General features: G+C 31.2%; 1 protein-coding gene across 1 annotated transcript; it reads right to left on the bottom strand.

Annotated features, from left to right (window-relative positions):
• Positions 1 to 1,775: 1,775 nt before the first annotated feature.
• Positions 1,776 to 20,503, bottom strand: LOC136986093 (mitoferrin-2-like). The gene is made up of 4 exons (XM_067283559.1): positions 20,276 to 20,503; positions 10,730 to 10,955; positions 10,205 to 10,261; positions 1,776 to 2,995 (listed from the first exon to the last, which is right to left on the bottom strand). The coding sequence occupies exons 1-4, from the start codon at positions 20,390 to 20,392 to the stop codon at positions 2,463 to 2,465; spliced, it is 933 nt and encodes a 310-aa protein (XP_067139660.1). The 5' UTR covers positions 20,393 to 20,503; the 3' UTR covers positions 1,776 to 2,462.
• Positions 20,504 to 21,661: the final 1,158 nt, after the last annotated feature.

Here is a 21,661-nt window from a genome sequence, read left to right as displayed (position 1 = left end):
TCTTTAGCTTTAGTTTATTAATGTGCAATGTACTGTACAATTAAATAGGTAGGCAAAGCAGAAGTCCTTTCTCATAAAAATTCTGATTCTTACCTCATAAAATTCTGATTCTTTCTCATAAAAATTCTGACAAAGTAATGCATGTTTTCCAGGAATCCATAATTTCTTATTTTCATCCAGCCTGTTTACTTTAATCGCCAATGCTTTTTTTCCTAGCTTTATCACTTGGAAATCGATGCAGTTTGAATTTAGGAGCTCTATTTTGAGCAATTAATGGCTGATCGACCCGGCATGATCTATTTTTATATGGTAGCTTTAAGAGCGATATAGATGTATCGATAGATCTAAAGGCTAAAATAATAATTTCTAACGTCAGTATAGCAAAGTAAGAACTAACTCCATGTTTAGAATCTATTTTAGATTGGAACTACCTTGTATATAAAGTTTCGAATCCTGTTATTTATCGTAATAAATAGCTGATTGACACTTACTTATCATAAGCGGATCGGAACTGGCCTCATAATGGCGTCCACAAACCACGTGATCGGCTGTAGCCAATCATATTTTGACCCCCTAGTTGACCATACTCTGTTTATAGAGGGCTCTATACGACACACGACAGGGGCGCCTCTAGTGGCCGTTTTTGACATAACGTTACACGGACGGACACGCGTTCAATGGGTTATATATATAGATATGCTTCAAATGCTAACACTCTCTCCATATCAAACAAGCGAAAAAGGAAAGGAAAGGAAATGCTACCACTCGCATGCGACTTATATTGATCAATGAGTGTGTGGTCATGTGCGGACGGGCTTAAGAGTGGTAAGAGAGTATGCCGTACGAGTCGAAGTTTGTTCGGCGGGTCTATCTCGTAAACTCATAAGTTATAAGGCTGCTTGAGATGAGGTGAAATTGGAGTTTATGTCCGAAGAGCCGCAAACGTCTATGCAAAGAGCCGCTCCTGCCGATCCCTGGGTTAGAACGTGCGTTTGCCTTATTGGTTACTATGCAATCTCAAATCGCTTTGAAAATGGCGACCGGAAGCGCCGCCATTTTGGCACCGTAGGTAAGTTTAACCCCGAAATCTTGTATTCGGTCTGTTTTTGAAAATTGAAGCAATTGTTTCGAAATTGAAGCATCTGGCTTAAATTTCGTGCCATTTGATTATCTGTACGGCTTGTAGTATTATCAGAATGTATGTAAACGCTAAATTTGAAAGGGCCATTTCTGCATTTCACCATTACACGTTTCGACAAATTTTGCAGATACTAATATAAACTTGACATCTTGAAATTTCCTGACCAGTAATGATGCGAATATTAGAAAATGCCAGCCTAGCAAATGTTATTGTAAGCTAGTAACAATGTCAATGGCTGAAAATACTTTATGCTGGATTTTATGCTTCTCAACTGTCATTTTACCTTTCGTGTGTTCCCCATAATTTTAATTTCATTATGCTTTTTGAGCTTTTAATGCTTAATATTACGTTTATGAATATTAATTTTAAGCTTTATAACTTTAAATTTCATATAGTTTTAAATTTAAAAAAATGAAAATATCAAGAAGTCTATTCATTAGATGATATAAAATGTATGTGAAGGAGACAAATTTCAATAAGTTACGTCAAAGTAGAATTTCAATTAAGCATGAATGCTTAACATGTGTAACATACTTTAGATTTTTACTATATTAAAAATGAATAAGAAAATGTTCTTTATTTTGTGAAATGTTTCAATGAATAAAAAATTATTGTATTAAAGAAAATACAAAAATACCACTTCAAAGCATTTTGCCAGTTTTTATTTTATATTTATAAAATTTAATAATTTAATTATTTTACAATAATTTTCAATTTTTCTAATTTGAAATTAAATTTCTATTCAATTTGACATGGATATCAATTTAACTTGAAAATTTCAATTTTTCAAACTGAAATATTCATTTTGATATTTATGTCAATTTTTAACAACTTTGTCCAACATTTTCAATCTAAACAATATATTTATATATCTATAAAGCATTTACAATAAAATACATAAATTTTTGTCACTTAAATCTGTCAAATATTTCTCTGGTGATTAATGCCGAAATCATTTTTCGTGTTATCCAATCAACCGCATTATGTATTTTATGACGATTTCTATTAAGAAAATCACTTCTAAAAAGTGATTTTGATAGGTATTATTGATGATATTGACACTTAATTATTTGCCAATTTAATGAAATTTTAAAAATCGGCAAGAATCATTATTGAATTGTTTTCTTGTAGTAAATACCAGAAAAACAGTATTTCTAACTGTAATGAAGAATATAACTTTTCCAAATCAAAATTTATATCAATAGAAATTTTCTACTGACAAATTTTTAGTGACAAATATGTGATAGCGATAATTGTTTTAGGTACACACATTTTAATTTTGTAGTAATGTTTTGATTACTTGCATGTAATTTTGATAAAATTAAACTGAATGATGCAATTCTGAGGTGTGCCAATGTCTCTGTTTTTTTTGTAGTACATATTTGAAAAACTCGTAAACGGACCAAGCAATTGCCGTAGATGGCATCTGATATATTATGCGGGCCTGTAGACCTCTAAAATATCCTGTCGGGCCACTTATTCTGTACACAGTTACGGCCGCCTCCATCAACCCATTGATATGTGATTGCTTCGAAACGATAAATGTCCTTCCGTCTTGGGTGTTTAGAAGTGTCTTACAGACATCTAAAGGTGTGGTCACGGCCGCTGCAAATGCACCTGCTACAGCACCAGAGACTACGTGTGCTTTAGCATTGTACGTCCTTTCGCGATTTGTTGTGTCTTGCATGAATTCGTACGCCATAAAATGAATGCTTTGGAAAGGTACGTTCATCGTCAGTTGAGTAGTATAACTTCTGTAGAACGCTTTGGCTCCTTCCACTTTCCAAACTCTGTGAATACAGTCGAGACACGATTTGTACGGGCTGTTATACATCTGCATTCGTTGTTTCACCACTGTAATAATTTCATAATCAATTTGTGTAATATCTTAACTTATCATAAAACTTTTAAATTTGAAAACACAATGAACTATTTTTGAAAAACTCAGTGAGCTGAAATATTAATCTGACATTAACAGCTTACCATTTGCTCCAATCTCTGATGTTTAATTACCTCCAACAACATTGAAGAAAGAATTCCAAATAAAATAATCTTCAAAATCATCTTTCAGCTCTGAGATTTTAGCATTCAAAAAAGAAATTTCATATGCTTAATTAAGAAAAATACATTTTCAATTTTTTAAACTTTTAGAGTAGGATCATTCTTCCAAATATATATTACAACAAAAATTAGTTGCTGAATTTTATGACAGTCCGTAGTAAACAATTAAACTAAAATTTGTCAAAACATAAAAAGTTCAATATATTATGAACTATTTTTAATTTTTAAAATTAGGAATTTAATTTTTGAATATTCAAAATTAACTTAATAGTAAGATTTTAACATGGATTATAAATTAATAGATTATACCAATTTTTTGTTAATAAGATAACTTATTAAGTACAGTACATACCACAAGAAATTTTTCTAACACTTTTCTCATCTTTTGTAAGGATTTTGTTTTACAGAGTGAAATAGAAGAAACATTTTTTAATGTATAATTTGGTAGCTACAGAATATCAAATAAAATACTACAAGGATTGTTAAAAGTTTTTGTGCTGATTTTATCAAGCTGAATTTTAATATAAACAACAACTATAATATACATATGAAAGACCATACATTGAACTTTTTTCAACACAGTCTCCCAAGTTGTCTAGGTACTTGTTCCAACATGGTACCAATTTTCATAAACCAGTGCAACAGAAAATAGATGGTTGCCAATGAAGCCACACACTGCTTTTTTTTCAAGCCTCATTGATCAAAATGGCATCCCTGAGACTATTTTTGAGACTGCCAAAATTGTGTTAGAAGGGGCCAAATCAGGGGAATACAGTGGGTGACAAAGTATGGCCCAACACCAAGAAGCATGTCAATGATGAGTGCAACTGTATATGTCATGGAAGAGGATAATTTTGTTGGCATGGAGAGACATGTCTGGTTGCATTCCTTGTATTTTGTTCTCAGATGTTTCAAGTTTCTTTGTATAGACTGAAATTGATTGTCTTTCTTGATGGCAAAAATTCTGTCAGGAGCACCCCCTTTGGAATCCCAAAAGAGGATAAGCATCACCTTTTTCATGGAGGAAGTGTTATGAACTTTTTTGGTGTAGGAGAACCAATATGCTTCTAGACCAAGTTTTGACGCTTAATTTCAGGTATATAATGACAGATTATGGACTCATTATCTGTCACAATGTCATTGGAAAACCTTTCTCTCTCCTTCCAGTAACACTGCAACTTTTTTAAGGCAGCAGTCCAGCCTTTATTTGTCATCAATCAACATTGTTGGGGTTTGTCTGGATGATACTTTGTAACCAAAACTCTTCAATATTGCTATGTTATAGATGGTACAGACATTAATGTTTACTTCTGATATGTCTTACCATCTATGACTACAATCTTCCCATTAATAATCTCATCAATATGTTTAGAGTCACTGAACTGTATGGCCAGCTGGAATGGTCTTTGTCACAAGCAGTTTTCTGGGCATCTCAAAATTCTTTGCATCACCACTGTACAGTTCTTAGTGAAAAAGCATCTTCACAATATGCCAACATCACTTGCATGTGAATTTCAATGAAATTTTGACCTTGAGACCAAAAAACCTGATAACTCTCTGCTGTCATCTACTATGGATGATTCCAAAATAGCAGCCATTGCTGGACATATTTTGTGGCATTCACTTAATCATCTAGTATGAAAATAGTTAAAAGTTTGCTTGTTTATACATATATTCTGTTTTTTATTTGTAGTCAAACTTTCAGCTAGAAAAAGTCAGCAAAATGACTGACTTAACAACCCTTTTTATAAAACTTATAAAATACATTATTATAGTACTCATGATTTACAAAAACAATGACCTAAAGTATTATTTTACATAATCCTTAGTCTTTATATATAATCCTGAATAGAAAGTTTTTGATTATATTTTATAATTAACTAAAATTGAACAAGGTTGGTCAAGTCAATCTGATAGCATGCTCCACAAAAGCAAATCAAATATTAATTTTGTTTAAAATAAATACTTAATTCCAAGAATTTATAAAAATCTTCAGAAGAATTTTTCACTGAATATACAGTAAGGGATGTGGTTTATAGATTCCAGAGGAACCAGGTAGTTTTTACTATAGCTTATAGTGACCATAAATGAAAATGTTCAGTTCCCTTTTGCACATGTCCACACACATGTGCAATGAATGAGGATTGAACAGAACATAACTTAGGTAATGAAAGTGAACCGTCTCATTGCGCATGTACATACACAATAAATAGAATGTCTGACAAACATACAAAAGTCCTAACATAAGCACTTCACTGCTATAGTGGAGCATGCTAATTATTTCATTAGAATAAACAAATTACAATTAGCAGAATATTTTATTTCATTGAAAATGGTTACTATAAAAATGAAATGTAAAATAAAATGCTGAAAACTGTCAATCAATGATGATATAGTTTTAATCAATAGTCAGAAAACTTTTTTGTAATCGTATGTATACATTTAAGAAGTCTAACTTTGTTACCAGTACTGTGAGTTGAAGTCAGATGCAAATTTGTTACTACAGGAGTCTGAGTTGGTAATAGAATGACCCGTTTGTTTTTATTATGTACTTTATATTAAGCTCCTAACAAGGGCATTAACCTCCTACTTTATCTTGTAGGAGCATCCTGTAATATAAGATCTTTTTTGATAATTCCTCTACTTCTTGATCTTTGCATTTCACTAATTAGTGTTGATTTTCTTTTCAGAAATTTATATTCAAATATATTCTGTGTTAGCTAATTCTAAGTTTTCATTGTCAAAATACCCATATGAAATGGATTTTTTTTTTCCTTAACTCTTTCTGTCCTATGGGCACTAAGAGGGCCTCTTTTTGAAAGCCTAGTATGGATTCGGCCAATGGGGTGACTGGGTGGTGAGGGATGGGGCCCAACATATCTGAATGGACCACCCCCGAAAAATTCCTGGGACTTTTTCGACCCGTCTGGATTCGATCCTGGATCCCCAGATGGCAGAGTAATCAGGCTGCCTCCTTGATCGCTCGGCCATCCATACAAAATGGTTAAGAAGGCTTGGGTTAGATCTAGGGAAATCTATGGAAATCTTGGAAAATACTTTACTATAATCACAGATGGATAACATTTTGATTTTGTGTGTGGGGGGTGATGATAGTGATGATAATAAAAAAAACTCAAAAAAAACTTTTTTTTTTTTTTACTTTCAAATTTCTATGTATATCCTGTCTACTTGGACCCTTGTTTATTAATAGGACTTAGGACTTATTATACTGGTGTAGTTTCCAATTAGCAAATAGAAGAGAACTTAGTCAAAAGTCAAAACAAAATATCTTTATTTTCATCTGTTCTCTTCTATTTGCTAATTGGAAACTACACCAGTATGATAAGTCCTATTAATAATAAACAAGGTCCAAGTAGACGGGATATACACACAGATTTATAAGAATACAGATATAGAGGTAAAAAAGGAATAAGAACTTTCAGTTTTGATAAAAATGCCTGATGATTCACTTGGTAGCAATGAAATGCCATTCTGGGTTAATATAATCAAAGTACATTTTAAATTTTTATTTAGAGGCAGCAGTTAAAGTCAAGCCTGAAATTCTGAGAGTCAAAATTGAACTTTGTCTACTGACTCCACAACCCTGTTTAATGTTAAGTGCTATAATAGTTACAGAACTCAACAGGACCTTTTATTTTTGTTGTGCAGTGTTATATGAGAATTCAAGGGCTACTACGAGGTTTAGAAACAATAGCCTCTATTTCATAGTTGTTGTTATTCAGCTTGCTTATAATTCTGAAGGGACCTTTATATTTTATAGGTTTGCCCTTCAGAATTGTAAGCAAGCTGAACGACAACAACTATGAAACAGAGGCTATTGTTTCTAAACCTCATAGTAGCCCTTGGCATGATGTGGTCCATGTAGAGTGCCTGAAACCGTTCTACACACCGAAGTTCATCATGAAGTCCCTAGATCAAACAGAGGACAAGGAATCAACATTGACACAAGACAGCAGTGACTCCGACAAAGAACCAGAACCAGATGACCTGCAAGATGCAGATTACAGCACCGATGATCCCAGGAACAAAGAAGAGATATTATCTTTGTCCTCGGAAATCATAATTACTATATCCTTAAGAGAAATTGTTATGAGCCGAGACATCTTGTCTTGAAGGGGAGTGTGCTGTAACAGACACTTCGTACATGTGTTTGTTGAAGTGGTGGGATTACGACTAAACACCCCTAAGGCAGAACACCCCCAGCTGCGGCAACGGAGGTCGTTACGATAGTAATCCTGAGCGGTACGAGAGGAACGGCAGGTGGATAGACTTTGTTACTTGGTCCCTGGTTGTTAGGACGTTAGTGAGTGCGGAGCAAGAACGAACATATACCCCAGAATAGATTTGAACCTTGGGGTACGGACTCTCGAGTATCGACACTTGTACTTGGCTAAGATTCCCGTTAGCCATAACAATAGATGTTAAATTTTTTAATAACTCATTTACTAAACAATAAAGTTTTTTAAATGATAATTCATAATTTTTTTTGTGTCATATAACAACATATTATTTAGTAGAATTTGCTTTGTTATTGCATATGAAATTTCAAATGAGTTTCATGTAAATATTAAAATTTCAATTTAAATTAAAAGTTTATTATTATATAATAAAATTATAGAAATAATTTTTAAAAATTTATTAAAATTAATTTAAAACTGACAAGTTTAAATTACTGTATATCAGAATTCACAATTTATTTTCAATAAAATTTCAGTATTTATATACAGTCAAACCTGTTTTTATGCGGGGGATAGGGACCGCATTAAAAAAAAAAAAATCGCACGAAACTTCACGAATGGCTGTAAAAAATAGTTTTCGCAACACAATTAAAAAATATTTTTTTTATGCGGTCAGCGGGGACCGCATAAAAAAGTCTCACATAGAAAATAACTCAAAACCGTACGAAATAGAATTTATTGACAACAGATGTCAGCACTTGACTGCATCGTCTGTTTTACATATTTTTGTCCAGGTGGTGTTTTGTTGACTTAAAAAGTAAATTATTTCATTTTTCGCATATTCATGCAATAATATTACTATAATAAGTGCATTTATGCTATAATAAGTTTATTTAGCTATAATAAGTCAACGTGAGACATGACGAATCGCACGAAACTAGTCGCCAACTATACCGCACAAATAAAAAATCGCACAAAAAAAACCGCATAAATTAAAAATTCGCATTAAAAAAATCGCACAAATAAAAATCGCACATAAAAAGAGCGCATAAAAACAGGTTTGACTGTATTTAAAAACTGTAAACCCTTTAGTAAAAATTAATATTTTCTCACTTTTTTGAAATTAGATTTTCTAACAAATTCCTTCAGTTTAAAGTTGACAACTACTGTAACTAAAAATAGTCCTCTATATTTGCTATTTAAAACAAAATTTGAAGAATGCAATATTGCACACGTCATATTTTTGTGTATATAAGAAAGCATGGTTTTAAGTATGTGGGAAAATTAGTAACATATTCTGCAAAATACTTATAAAAGATATTAAGAAATCTATTTTTTAAATATCAGAAGCATTAAAATGTGAAAACAAGCACATATGAACATGTTAAGGTCTTATTTTCATAGAAATGTGATAAAAGCTTTTCATTTCCTATGGTAAACTAAATCAAAAATAGTAAATCCAAAAATGATTACTACATTTGAAGAATCAATTGTAAGGAATCATTTTAACTTTTGAACTAATGAAGAAGAACTAATATAGAAAATTTTAGTTATTGAACAATGTAAGTTATTTATAACACAATTCAACAATTCTCATAAGTTTTGAATGAAAATTTTCAAGAAGTTATCATCTATAATTTTTTTTAACAAGACTAGCACCAATATATTTTAGATAAAATACCAGTATGAATGAAATTTACACATATGTTTGATTTACAGTAATACTGTAAAATAATTGCAATTATTTAATATCCTTGGATTAAAATAAAAGAACTAAGTCTTAACTTCCTGAATTTTTTAATTTTTAATGTTTCCATTCATACAAGAAAAATTCATGTATCTATAAGCTAAAATAAGCAAATTGTCCATTTCTGCAGCAACCACACTGAGATAATTGCTGTAAAATCAACACATTTCTTGACAAGTTTATGCTTAGTTTTGAAATTAGAGTTGTTTTATTCATTACTAGTCTTGTACTACAACTGTATAATTCTAAGTTTCCAATATCTTCAATGATTAAAAACTTAATAATTGCTTGTTATTAATAAAAGTTCATTGGTGGATTCAGAATCAAATATTTAATAAACAAACATAAAAATTAAGAAAATTATTGTTTACATTAAAAAATTATATACAGTCAAACCTGTTTTTATGCGCTCTTTTTATGTGCGATTTTTATTTGTGCGATTTTTTTAATGCGAATTTTTAATTTATGCGGTTTTTTTTTGTGCGATTTTTTATTTGTGCGGTATAGTTGGCGACTAGTTTCGTGCGATTCGTCATGTCTCACGTTGACTTATTATAGCTAAATAAACTTATTATAGCATAAATGCACTTATTATAGTAATATTATTGCATGAATATGCAAAAAATGAAATAATTTACTTTTTAAGTCAACAAAACACCTCCTAGACAAAAATATGTAAAACAGACGATAGACCAGACGATGCAGTCAAGTGCTGACATCTGTTGTCAATAAATTCTATTTCGTACGGTTTTGAGTTATTTTCTATGTGAGACTTCTTTTATGCGGTCCCTGTTGACCGCATAAAAAAAAATATTTTTAAATTGTGTTGCGAAAAGTATTTTTTACAGCCATTCGTGAAGTTTCGTGCGATTTTTTTTAATGCGTCTTTTTTAATGCGGTTCCTATCCCCCGCATAAAAACAGGTTTGACTGTATATATATAATGTTTTTTAATATAATGTTTGCATTGAAAAAGGTAGATTTAATTTTTGATATATATAGTGATCTTATCTTAAGTACATAAATAAGTTAAATTATTTTAAAATAAATTTCTTACTTTCCACTGGGTTCATTACTGCATCATGAAGAAGAGTTGCAAAACATCCAGCAGCACCTAAGAATAGGAAATTAATAGAATTTTAATTTTTTTTATTAACAACAGTTTAGATCTTTGACATATAATAAAATTTATATTTATTTTGAATAATAAAATTTATTATATTTAAGGTCTAAAAACACTGATTATTGAAAATTAACAAACTGAATAAACTTAACATTTCACTTTGATTTTAAATCACGAATAAAAATAATGAATTTCTCATAACAGGTCATATAACACTAAAAATGATTTTAGACTAATTACTATCACTTTTTCTAACCTGAAATCCCTAAATTTTAGCCAGGACAAGAAAAACAATTTAATTTTATGAGTAAAAAAAAAGTTAAACTTTTTAAATAGAATTTTTCAATTCTGTTTAGTTGATTAAATAAACAAAAAATTAATTTAAGTAAATTAAAAAATACATATCTAATCTTAAAATCCTGTAAATACAAATTAAATGTAATTCAAAATCAAATTTACCATGAGCAAGATGACTATGAGAATTTCTTTCATTTTTATTAAAAACATATTTCATCTTTTCATAACAAGAAAAATAAAGAGCATGTGCTGGTCCTGCACCCACAATTACAACATTCATTCCACGGATTGGACGTAATATACCTTCAAATCGAACCATTTTATATAAGGCTTCCGGAACATTTTTATAAACGGCATGGGGACTCGGTTTCAGGCTCTGCATTCGTGTCTAGAATTTATTTTAAAAAAAAAAAAACTAAGTTTAGAAATTAAGAATGGCTAAAAAGAAAATTTAAAAATGAAATTTTTTAAGTTTAAACTATTTAGAAGCAAGATTTGATGAATTGACTTATAATGGTTATGTGAGAAATACTATAGTTAGTATTCAGATCAATTTCTTATATATATATATATAACCCATTGAATGATTCTCTGCCCGTCCATGTAACATTATGCCAAAAACGGGCACTAGAGGCACCCCTATCGTGTGTCATATTTCAAACATTTAAATTAACAATATAAATTACAGTAGAGTCCCATACGACACGCAAATAAAGCAAGCAACAACCCTCGAATATTGTCGATCAGAGGTATACGTTTTTTTTTTCAACTTATAGGCCAAGGTTTAAACTTTCATAAATCATGTGATAATGCAGGTTTCGATAATACGATTTCCTACAATGAGTAATGAATCCCCCACGTTGTACAGGACTCTACTGTATTATTATTCATTTGGCCAATAACAGTATAAATAATTCAGTATATTTGTAATAGGAATTTATTATTGTCACGGAATGCCAGTAATGTGCACTAGGGGACGAATAATGAATATTCGTCCCCTAGTGCACATTACGAAATATTAATTCTATTTATTCGAACTATTTTGAATAAAGAATATCTTCACTTTCTAATATAGAAATACTGTTTGCTGTTTGTGTATTGATTTTTTAAGTTTAGTTTTTAAGATAAAGAGTTGTATACATTTATAGATAAAGAGTTGTATACATTTATATATATATATATTACGTGCATCAAACGTGCCTCATAGGAATTTGTAATGCTGCTAGAATGCCCACTAGGGGGTGTCCCAGACTACTAGTACTATATAATTTAATGTACCTTACTGGTAAGCAGGAGTGGAGGACGTCCATCCCAAGTCAAACACAAATTAATTTAAATTAGAAGTCTGACATAATAGCATTTTTTCTCTCTAGATCTAAATTACGTAATTCAATCAAAAATCAAGAAGTATAACCAAAGAAATGTGGCATTGTTAATCTTACATCTTCATAGAATTAAATAAATTATTTCCATTAATATAAGTTAGTTCTCTTAATTATATATTATATATTAAAATTAATATGATTTCATAGTTCAGAATATGTCATGATCATAAGGTTGGATGAAGGATATTGTACCAGGTAACAAATGTGTGTGACTTTTATGTGAAGTAAAGTGCTTGTCACTTGATGCACTGCAGAACTGTTAATCAATAGAAAAATCTTGCACTTCCATTTTTGGTCTTTCTTACTCCAGAAACCAGTCCTTAAAAATTGTTGCTGTTAGTTATCCAATACTAAAACAATGCTGGGCTGCAATTTTTAATCCTATTTTATTCTTTAAAAAAAAAAAAAATTCACAATTCTGGTCTGGATCAAAGTTATGTGATTTTTAATATAGTTAATAGAGGCTAGAGGTCCTAAGCTTTTCATTTATAGTCTCCATTTTCATCTAACTATTCTTAAGATTAATGAAGGACAAATGGATGACAGAGAGAAGCTACACGTCTGCAATTTGAAAGCTAGCCTAATGAGCAACCAGTAATGCTCTCATCCCCTTAAAACTACAAGGCTTTTTACTTATTCCAATTACCATCAAGTCCCCTTCCTCTCCTGCTGTGCTTACACAACATGACTCACTCTTTGGAAATCTTACAGCTGTCTGCACAATTATTTTTTAACAAATGGTCCATTTAGACATAGCAAGAAAATAATGGCCAATTTTATTAGCATTATAAACATTGATAAAAAATTAAAATTAAAAAAAGAAGCTAAAGCCACTTTTCCATCAACCAATATTTCACTGAAGAGAAATCTGCATCCTTTTCTTCTCTATATGTCCATTTGTAAACAATGTTTTAATTTTTTTCCAGTAAGAAAATCATCCATCAATTGGTAATTTCGATATTGAATATGCACCACATTCTGGAAGGCCAGTTGAAGCTGATGAAGACAAAATAAAGATATTGATTGAAGCAAACTACCGAATAACAACACAAGAAATTGCTAAGAGGTTAAATTTGTCAAATTCAACCATTTATGATCATTTAAAATGACTTGGTTTTGTTTCAAAGCTTGATATATGGGTTCCACATGTTCTTAAAAATTGCTCCATTGCATTGACATCTGTGATTTGCTTCTCAAATGTCAAGAAAATGATCCATTTTTGAACCAAATCATAACTAGTAATGAAAAATGGATTGTTTACAACAATGTCGAATGTAAGCAATCATGGAGTAGAAGAGATGAGCTGGCTCAAAGCACTTTCAAAGTCGATATTCATAAAAAAAAAAAGTGATGCTCTCTGTTTGGTGGGATTTTAAGGGATTTTTTTTTAAGCTTCTACCAGACAATTCCAAATTGATACAAAAGTGTATTGCCGTCAACTGGACAAATTGAGTGATACCATCAAACAGAAAAGGCCAGAATTGATCAATAGAAAAGGTATGGTGTTTCACCATGGTAATGCCAGACATCACAAGTTTGGTAACTCGCCAGAAGCTGTTACAGCTTGGATGGGATAAGCTACCACACCTACCATATTCACCAGATCTGCAACGTCAGATTATTGCTTGTTCCAGTCGTTACAAAATGTTTTAAATGGTGAAACATTCACTTTAAATGAGGATGTCAAAAATAACTTGGATTAGTTTTTTGTAAGCAAAGATCAGAATTTATGAGCATGGAATCATGCTACTACCAGAAAGATGGCAAAAGGTATTGGACCAAAATGGTAAATATATAATTCAATAAAATATTTATGTATTATAAGAAAATTGTTTTTTCCCCCATAAAAAAAAACTTTTCAAACAATCCAATATTTTGTTCAGAACTAAGTAATTTTTTTACTAGTTATATCACTTAACTTATTAGTGTTAGTTTATAATTAGACTATTAATGAAAAGTTGCTATTGCAGTTTTGTGAACATTAAAATTTGTTGTTAATAAGTCATTTTATTAATTTTTGGACTTTAACTATCTAATAAATAAGATATAAGGGTCAAGATTGGTGACCTTATAAAATTCATTTTAAAGATGATGATATCAAGATGGTTTTGACAGATGAATTATTAATAATGAAAAATGTGTCAGATAAACAGTGATAAGACTTGAGAAACCTAAAATGAATAGCAAAACAATTAAGATAGAAAAATATTACTTTACAAATAATACAAATTGAAAATTTAAATTTGCTATAAATACTATTAAAAAAAATAAAATATTTGCTTTCTGGTTTTATGATAAAATTATAATAATAAAATATTCTATGAATTGCAACTGCACACCAGGGTTTATATGAGAAAAAATGGACTCATTTGAACCTTTAACCAATGCGTAATATGACTAATGTTAAAAATCGAATGTTTTCTTAACCCTTTTTGGTTCGTCCTCAGGAAAATCAGCTAGATTTTCTAAAATAAATATGAGATTTTGAACAAAATCGAATGATGGAAATTTCAAATGTCCAATTCCTCTGCGCTTTTGTTCACATGACGTGATTTAAATATGTTCTAACTTTCATTATGCAAATGGTTGTCATAACAAGTCAGAACTCCTAAAATATACATGCACGTGTGCAAGACGTAATATCCATAATGTATGCGCATGTGTTCCTGTAGTTTTCATAAAAATCAAGAATAGAATGTTAACTTTCAGTGTGTAGAATAGCCTGCTAGGCCATTGAAAGTCCAATTTCGTCCCTCAAATTAATGCAGGTGGATGTGTTGAATGCTTTAAAAATCTTAATTTAAATAGTAATTTTATAATTCTTTATATTTGCTGTTCCTTACTCTGTACTTTAATGATCTAAAAAGTGCTAGTTATGTAGTAATGCTATTGCTGTATGTTACAGGAATCTTATAAACATCTCCATTTAGATTTCCTTTGACTGACATCTCATTTCTGATTAAAACAGAAATAGAAAAGCATCTAACGATGATGACTTGTGGTATCTAATATGGGGAAGCTGTTGCAGGAGGGCCCACAACCCTAATATGGCTATTTTGATTTCATATGTTTCAATTAATATTGGTTTTGACAATAATAAATGTTAGTTTAAAATTAATAAAAACATTATACAGGGTGGGTCAATGAAACAGCAGAGTTAACAGATAACACATTATCAGCCTTAATTTTATGATAAATTTTTTTTCCTTCCATGATTTCCGAGATGTCCCCTCGAGAATAAAATTGACCTGCCTGAGCGATTTGCTTAAATACAAATCCAACTATCCAAAGGGTAGAGGGGGTCATGTGTCATATCTCCAATGTGGTCGGACTTAATGAATATTTTACTCGTTATTAGCATTCACAATCTTAAATATAATCGAGATAGGTTAATAATAATAATAATAACACAAAACTCGTCCAGGAAATAAGGCATCTGTGGAGGATGAATAAAGTGCTTATTGTATCTCTTGTTCTCTCCTCTACAGGTATGATACCGCACACACTACACAAAAGCCTGGGAACATTACAATTGAATAGAAATACATACATCACATTTCAGAAGGCCACTATATTGAATACATGCCACATTGTTAGGAAATTCCTGAATACTGACAACCGACACACTTATTTAATTTTAGTTTTGTTTTGGTTGCTATGCTTTGACTCCGGTCCGGCTTAGTACACAGCCACTGGTATCAACCAAGTATAACCCACTAAACCCAACATATTATTATTATTATTACAGTATTATTATTATTAATAAGCTCACAGTTCAAACGGTTAATAGTTGAAATTTGGTTTAGGATACATCATAAGAATTACACTAAGAAGGGATTTTTTGAAATTCCTCTCGCAGGGGAAAGTGGGAGAGGGTTAAGGCTTACCCCGAAGAACTCCGTTTCTACCGTACTATTTTAGACACTGTATTTTGCATTTTTGTGAAAAATCAAACATACTTTTAGACCCATCTAAAAATTCTCTAATTAGTCTCGGAAGAGAGAGGACTTAATTCTTGCACCCAGTGAAAACTGGTTAAATTGGCTATAATCTAAATATCTTAATCTTCGTTATCATTACTTTTCGCGTGAGCAACATCTGGCTCATCTGCTAGTTTTTTTTTAATATAAAATTCATCTTGACCCTCAAAATTAAGCTTGACTTCTAATATGAGTACAGACAGAAAAGGAAATCTTACAAAATTTGATGATAATATTTACTATTCGCTGGAAATAATAATTCACATTGACCACTCTTCAAGTTTGGACGTTAAAACGGCAATACTGCACTATCCAGACATTATCCAAAATACAACATTGATTGTCACAGCATTGTCACCAACCAAGTTTCGGTAGAGCGTTTATTTTCCGCTCTTAAAGTTATTAAATCCGATTTAAGAGCTTCAGTGAATGCTGACTTAATAGAAGTGATGTTTTTTTTTGTAAGGAGTAATTCAGTTTATAACAGATGAAAAATAATAAATTAATCAACATGGCAAAATAAGCAACTTTTTTTTTACCAGTTTAAATGTTATATTTCTCATTCTTGACTTAGTTTAATGTATCTGTACTTATACTTGTACATAATATACGAGTATATTGGGTAATATATAACATTTTTCTTATACAAACAAATTAGTTTAATAACGTATTTACTATTTTTATTCATACATGCTTACCAAATACCAATGCCATCATCAAACGAGTCAATAAATGTGAACTTATATATTCAGTAGATGTGCCAAATTTTAATGTTTAATTAATTTTTTAAAAACAGTTTCATTTTGTATTTTTTTAAAAAATAATCAGAATTGTCCTCATTATTACTTTCCCAACTGTTATGCAGTATAGACCTATAACAAAGGAAAAGAATGACTATCAGTCAAAAAATGACTTTCTCAGATTTTTACTCTTTTGGACTTGGACTTGGAAAGCTTCAAAACATAGAGAAGTGCAAATAGATGTTAGAATGTGTACCAACCGATTTAGTTCAACATTTCAAGCTTAACTCCTGTGTTAAACCATCCAACTCAATCTTTTGCATATCTCGACATTTTGAGGTGCGAGTTCAAAAAATGCTAAAATTTGGGGTGGAATCATTTTTTGATCGATCGTTACACTTTTCCTCTGTTATATATAACAACAGAAAAGTAAAAATTAGCCTATTGACTCATTACTTAGAGGAATATTTTAGCTTTGGAATAAAAAAAGTTTCTACATTCTATTTTTATTAGAACTATATTTATTGATGCTAATATTCTGAGGTCACGTGATGACGTCAGAATTTTCGGGACTACTTTGTTAACAAGTCCACCCCTGGTCGGAGTCCTGTAAAAATGTACCGACTCCGCAGCCCTGCTAACATGTTCTAAAAACCCCTTAACTCTTCTTCACATTTTAAGCAATTTAATTCCTTTTTTCTATTAAAGCATTAAATAAAGTTTAAAACAGACTTTTTTTTTTTTTATAAATTCAGTTATCAGACAAGACTTTGTGAGCCAACCGATATTATATCAGTATCTTAACAAATAGCAATTAAATATTCATCTGCTATACAATGATAGATATTTCATTTTATTGGTTTTATGCTTTAGACATCAATGATAATTTTGTTGAATATATTCAATTTTGTAAAACTAATAATAATGGTTTTATATCATATGGCACATTATATTTTACATATTTCTTTTTTTCCATAATAACTAAATAAATAAATTTATCAATGAATCATTTTAGATTTTCTTATAAGAGTCAAATTTTAAAAGTATTTAATATTTTTGAAAACCATTCTTTTAAGATCTTCAAGATCATGATTTTGACTTAATTGATTTGAACATTCAAATCAATCGTCAACCAAAAACCTAATTAAAAAATTAAGACCATTCAAAGCAATGTTCTATTAAAAATCAAATAATTTTGAAGATGGGAAAAATATTCTTAAAAATACTGTTACAAAGTTACAGCATTTTTAAGAATATTTTTTACAAAGTTTAAAAGAATTTATCAGCAAATTAAGATATTAAAATTTTTACTAAAACTTGTTACAACTGTCTAATCACATCGAGTAAAACATTACTGTATCACTATTGATCAATTAATATCATGTATAAATAAATTTGCATTATAACATAACATTTTCAAAGTGAGAATAAATTCTATTTACATAAAAAATTTTCCTATACATGTTTCATACCATAACAGACAATAACTAATATTAATTTAATATAAATTAATGCTAGTTACTGTTGCTTCAACTTTGAAGGTATAATATTTATTGCCACTTAATTTTTATAATGTTTACAAGTGTTAATGTTAATATGTGTTTAATATACTTTCAAACAAATGTTCCATTTTAGAAAATGTAACTTATAACTTCAGTAGCAGAGAAAGACTTCAAAAAAGCAAAAACATTTCTCAGTTGACAAAAATAAGCAATGTACTCATAAGTTCTGATATTTAAAAATTTTTTTTTTTTTTTTGCAAAAGATACGGGGATACTATAGATTACCACCTATGGAATTTCGGGTCTTTGAGTATATATCTGAACTCAGGAGACCAAGACGAGTTCAACGATACCCTACTTTTGGACCGGAGACGAAAAATAATAAAGTTATCATACTTTTTTCCAGCGATCGCACAATGATAGGAAGTCGCGTTGCTCTCTCCGCTAAGTCGGCCTCGCTATCGCAATTGGGAGTCACGTCGCTTGCCGTTAAAATTGCCTTTAGTAGACGTTCCCCCTCTTTTTTTACTTTGTTCAAGAACTACCATGAATCAATAACTAGTGACGTTTAGCACATGGCGGCCTGCCGGCGGCTCCCCTCCAGAGGTCAGTCGGGAGCATGAACAGTGGGAATGGCCACCATGTTCGCTGCCATAAGTAACATTAACCGAAATGGCAATCGCGCAATGATCGGAAGTCGCGTCGCTCTCTCCACTCTTGTATCGCGTGTTAACCCTACTGGAGATGACCGTAGTCCGACATCATGGTTTGCAGACTTTACCGCAAGATGGCAGTACTAGCAACTATGGTGCCTTCTTCATAAGAGCATTAAAAAAGTATGGTAACTTTTTTATTTTTCGTCTCCGGTCCAAAAATAGGGTACCTGTTGAACTCGTCTTGGTCCCCTGAGTTCAAATATATAATCAAAGTCCTAAAATTCCATAGGTGGTAATCTATAGTACACCCAAAGATACTAATCATAATTCTATTGCAATAATTAATATCTTGAAGAAAACAAAACTGAATTATTCTCCAATACATTTGTCCATAAAATATTAAAATATTTTATTTGATTATACTAACAAAAAATTGATAATTTTCGATACCTTAATCCAAAAATAAATATCTCTCTCTAGTTCCGACACCAGATTTTTCACATTAATATATTATAGCAAACGTTTTAAAAACGAAAAGTCTTTGCAAAGAAAGCATCCAAGCAACTAATTTATAAGAAAATGTAAAATAAAACCAAACCCGATTGCAAGTATCAAAAAATATAATCTTTTCCTATTTCCAACAAAATGTTTATTAACAAAACAAAACAAATAAGCATTTTTGTATTTAAAAATTCTATTTTTTTATAAACGTTTTTTATATTAGGTCGACAGCAGGCCCGAAACCAGACCACAAATCAGGCCGAAAACACATTCGTTTCGTCAATAAACATTTTGCCGGAAAGAGGAAAAAGATAGTATTTTTTTGACAGTCTCGACTAATTATTTTCTCGGTTTCGTCGGCTAAAAAGGGCAGACGAGGATCTCCGACGAGACCATTTATTATTATTGTTTTTTCCAGCTAAAATTTTTTTGTTCAACTGCAAAAAAACATCAGCGGTCAATATATTTTTTATCCATAAAAATATATTAACCATCCATTTCCAAATTAGAAAACAGTACAAACCGTTAATCCGTGCAAGTGTAGGTAGCGTAATATAGTCAATTATATAATTTTAAAATAAAAGTATTTATAACTCGTGTTTCCTGTTTTGATGGAAAAGTGTAACCATTTATTAGTAGAAAATGAAACTAATATTGTACAGTACACGTTACGTATTCGGTATTCTGTACGAACTCTTCTCATTTCATCATCATATTTATCAGTAAGACTGGGGAGGAAAAATGATATAACGATTGGGAAGGAGATAAAGTTTGTCGATAAATTACTTCGGCGGCAAAAAAAAATTGCGGGATTCTTGTCGTCACTCAAAACTTTTAAAAGGGTAAAAGAAGAATCGATAAGATTGGACGACTGGGAAGTCGGACGATAGAAAACGGAAGTAAATGTATGGAAAAAACCCTTGAGGCGATCACACTTTACTCACCTTGACTGCATCTAAAGGATACATGACACAATGCTCCATAATGCCGGCTCCCGCTCCGGCCAACATGTGGACGGCCGTCGAGGACGTCGGTAAATATTCGTATTCCTCGAAATCCATCTTATTCCCCTTTATCCATAATTTATAATTATAAATTTTATTCCGGACGTAGCCGGCGGTCCACTAACATGGCGGAGCGACGCATCCCCTGGTGTGACGAAATCGAACGTCTTCGATAAATCCAGACGATATTTAAGTTAATGCACTCTTAAATTTCTATTGTAAAAATATTTAAGTTAGTGTGGAATTTTTTAAAATAACTTTTTATTTTCTACTTACAAATAAAAAAAAAATTAGACTGGATATTCTCGCTAAACTTGATTCGTTCGTTACGTTAATTTATATTACGCGTGCGGTAATTCGTTTCGAAAGTTTATTCAGTTTGAAAAATTTAAAAATTTTAAACCTAAAATGTAAATTAAATATAGAAATATTTAAATTTTATATTTACATTTATAAGATTTATAAATCGGAAGGTGTTTATAAAAAGAAAAAAAAATTGAGCAGCCGAACGGAACCGAAAGCGAAAAAGCAGAAAATTCTGCCTCGAATAAGCGTAAAGAGAACAGAAAAATCAAATAAAATTGGATTTTTCCGATATTCTACCAAACGTCCGAATTCACGTTAAATCGATCCGATTGATGTTCGAGGACAAACATCTAGGGACAATTTATTTCCTCTAAAGTTAATGTGACGAGATTTTCTTTTATTGCGCAAGTACAGTACATATTTGTAAATAGAAAACAAAACTAGTTGCGTATGACCGGAGTGCACGAGCTTTCGAGAGTGTGGGGATGGGTGAAGTCAAGTCGAGAGAGGCCGATAAAACAACGGTCTTAGTAACTAATGTACTGTACTGTACGTTTATCGATCGCGGTATTTGCAATGATCAAACCTTCAGTACCGAAAAAAAATTGCTGGGGATAAACTTAACAGGGAGTAGAACCCCGACACGTTTATTCCATAGGCTTAACATTATAGTACATTTGTCACGTTACCACGCCCGAACCGTTGCACTTTTCCGAAATCTCTCTTCGGTGGCATCGTCTACGGGATAAGAGCTTTAATTTGGCACCCGAATCATATTTTTAACCCCTGTCGTTTACTCAAACTAAGTCGAACAACCCAAAACCTCTCAATTAATTCACAGATACGGCAAGTAAAATAGAGACATTTTTTTGAAAACCCGGATCTTTTTAGACGAATGGCGTTAAAATATTCATTTCGTTTTGCCAAAAATTATGATATATTCCGACGGCGTCAATGTTTAGTCAGAAGCGATTCTTTGGCTACTTTAGACACCGTATCCCGAGTCGCCGGCTATTTTCT

This window comes from Centruroides vittatus, unplaced genomic scaffold, assembly GCF_030686945.1.
Source record: "Centruroides vittatus isolate TY-2023 unplaced genomic scaffold, ASM3068694v2 contig_990, whole genome shotgun sequence".
NCBI lineage: Eukaryota > Metazoa > Arthropoda > Arachnida > Scorpiones > Buthidae > Centruroides > Centruroides vittatus.
This window is presented reverse-complemented; position numbering and strand designations above follow the sequence as displayed.

Coding starts and splice junctions, on each gene's coding strand:
- LOC136986093 (XM_067283559.1), bottom strand. CDS start 20,392: ATGGATTTCGAGGAATACGAATATTTACCGACGTCCTCGACGGCCGTC. Junction 10,956..20,275: donor ATCCTTTAGATGCAGTCAAG/GTGAGTAAAGTG, acceptor AATAAATTCTAG/ACACGAATGCAGAGCCTGAA. Junction 10,262..10,729: donor TCATAGTCATCTTGCTCATG/GTAAATTTGATT, acceptor TCCTATTCTTAG/GTGCTGCTGGATGTTTTGCA.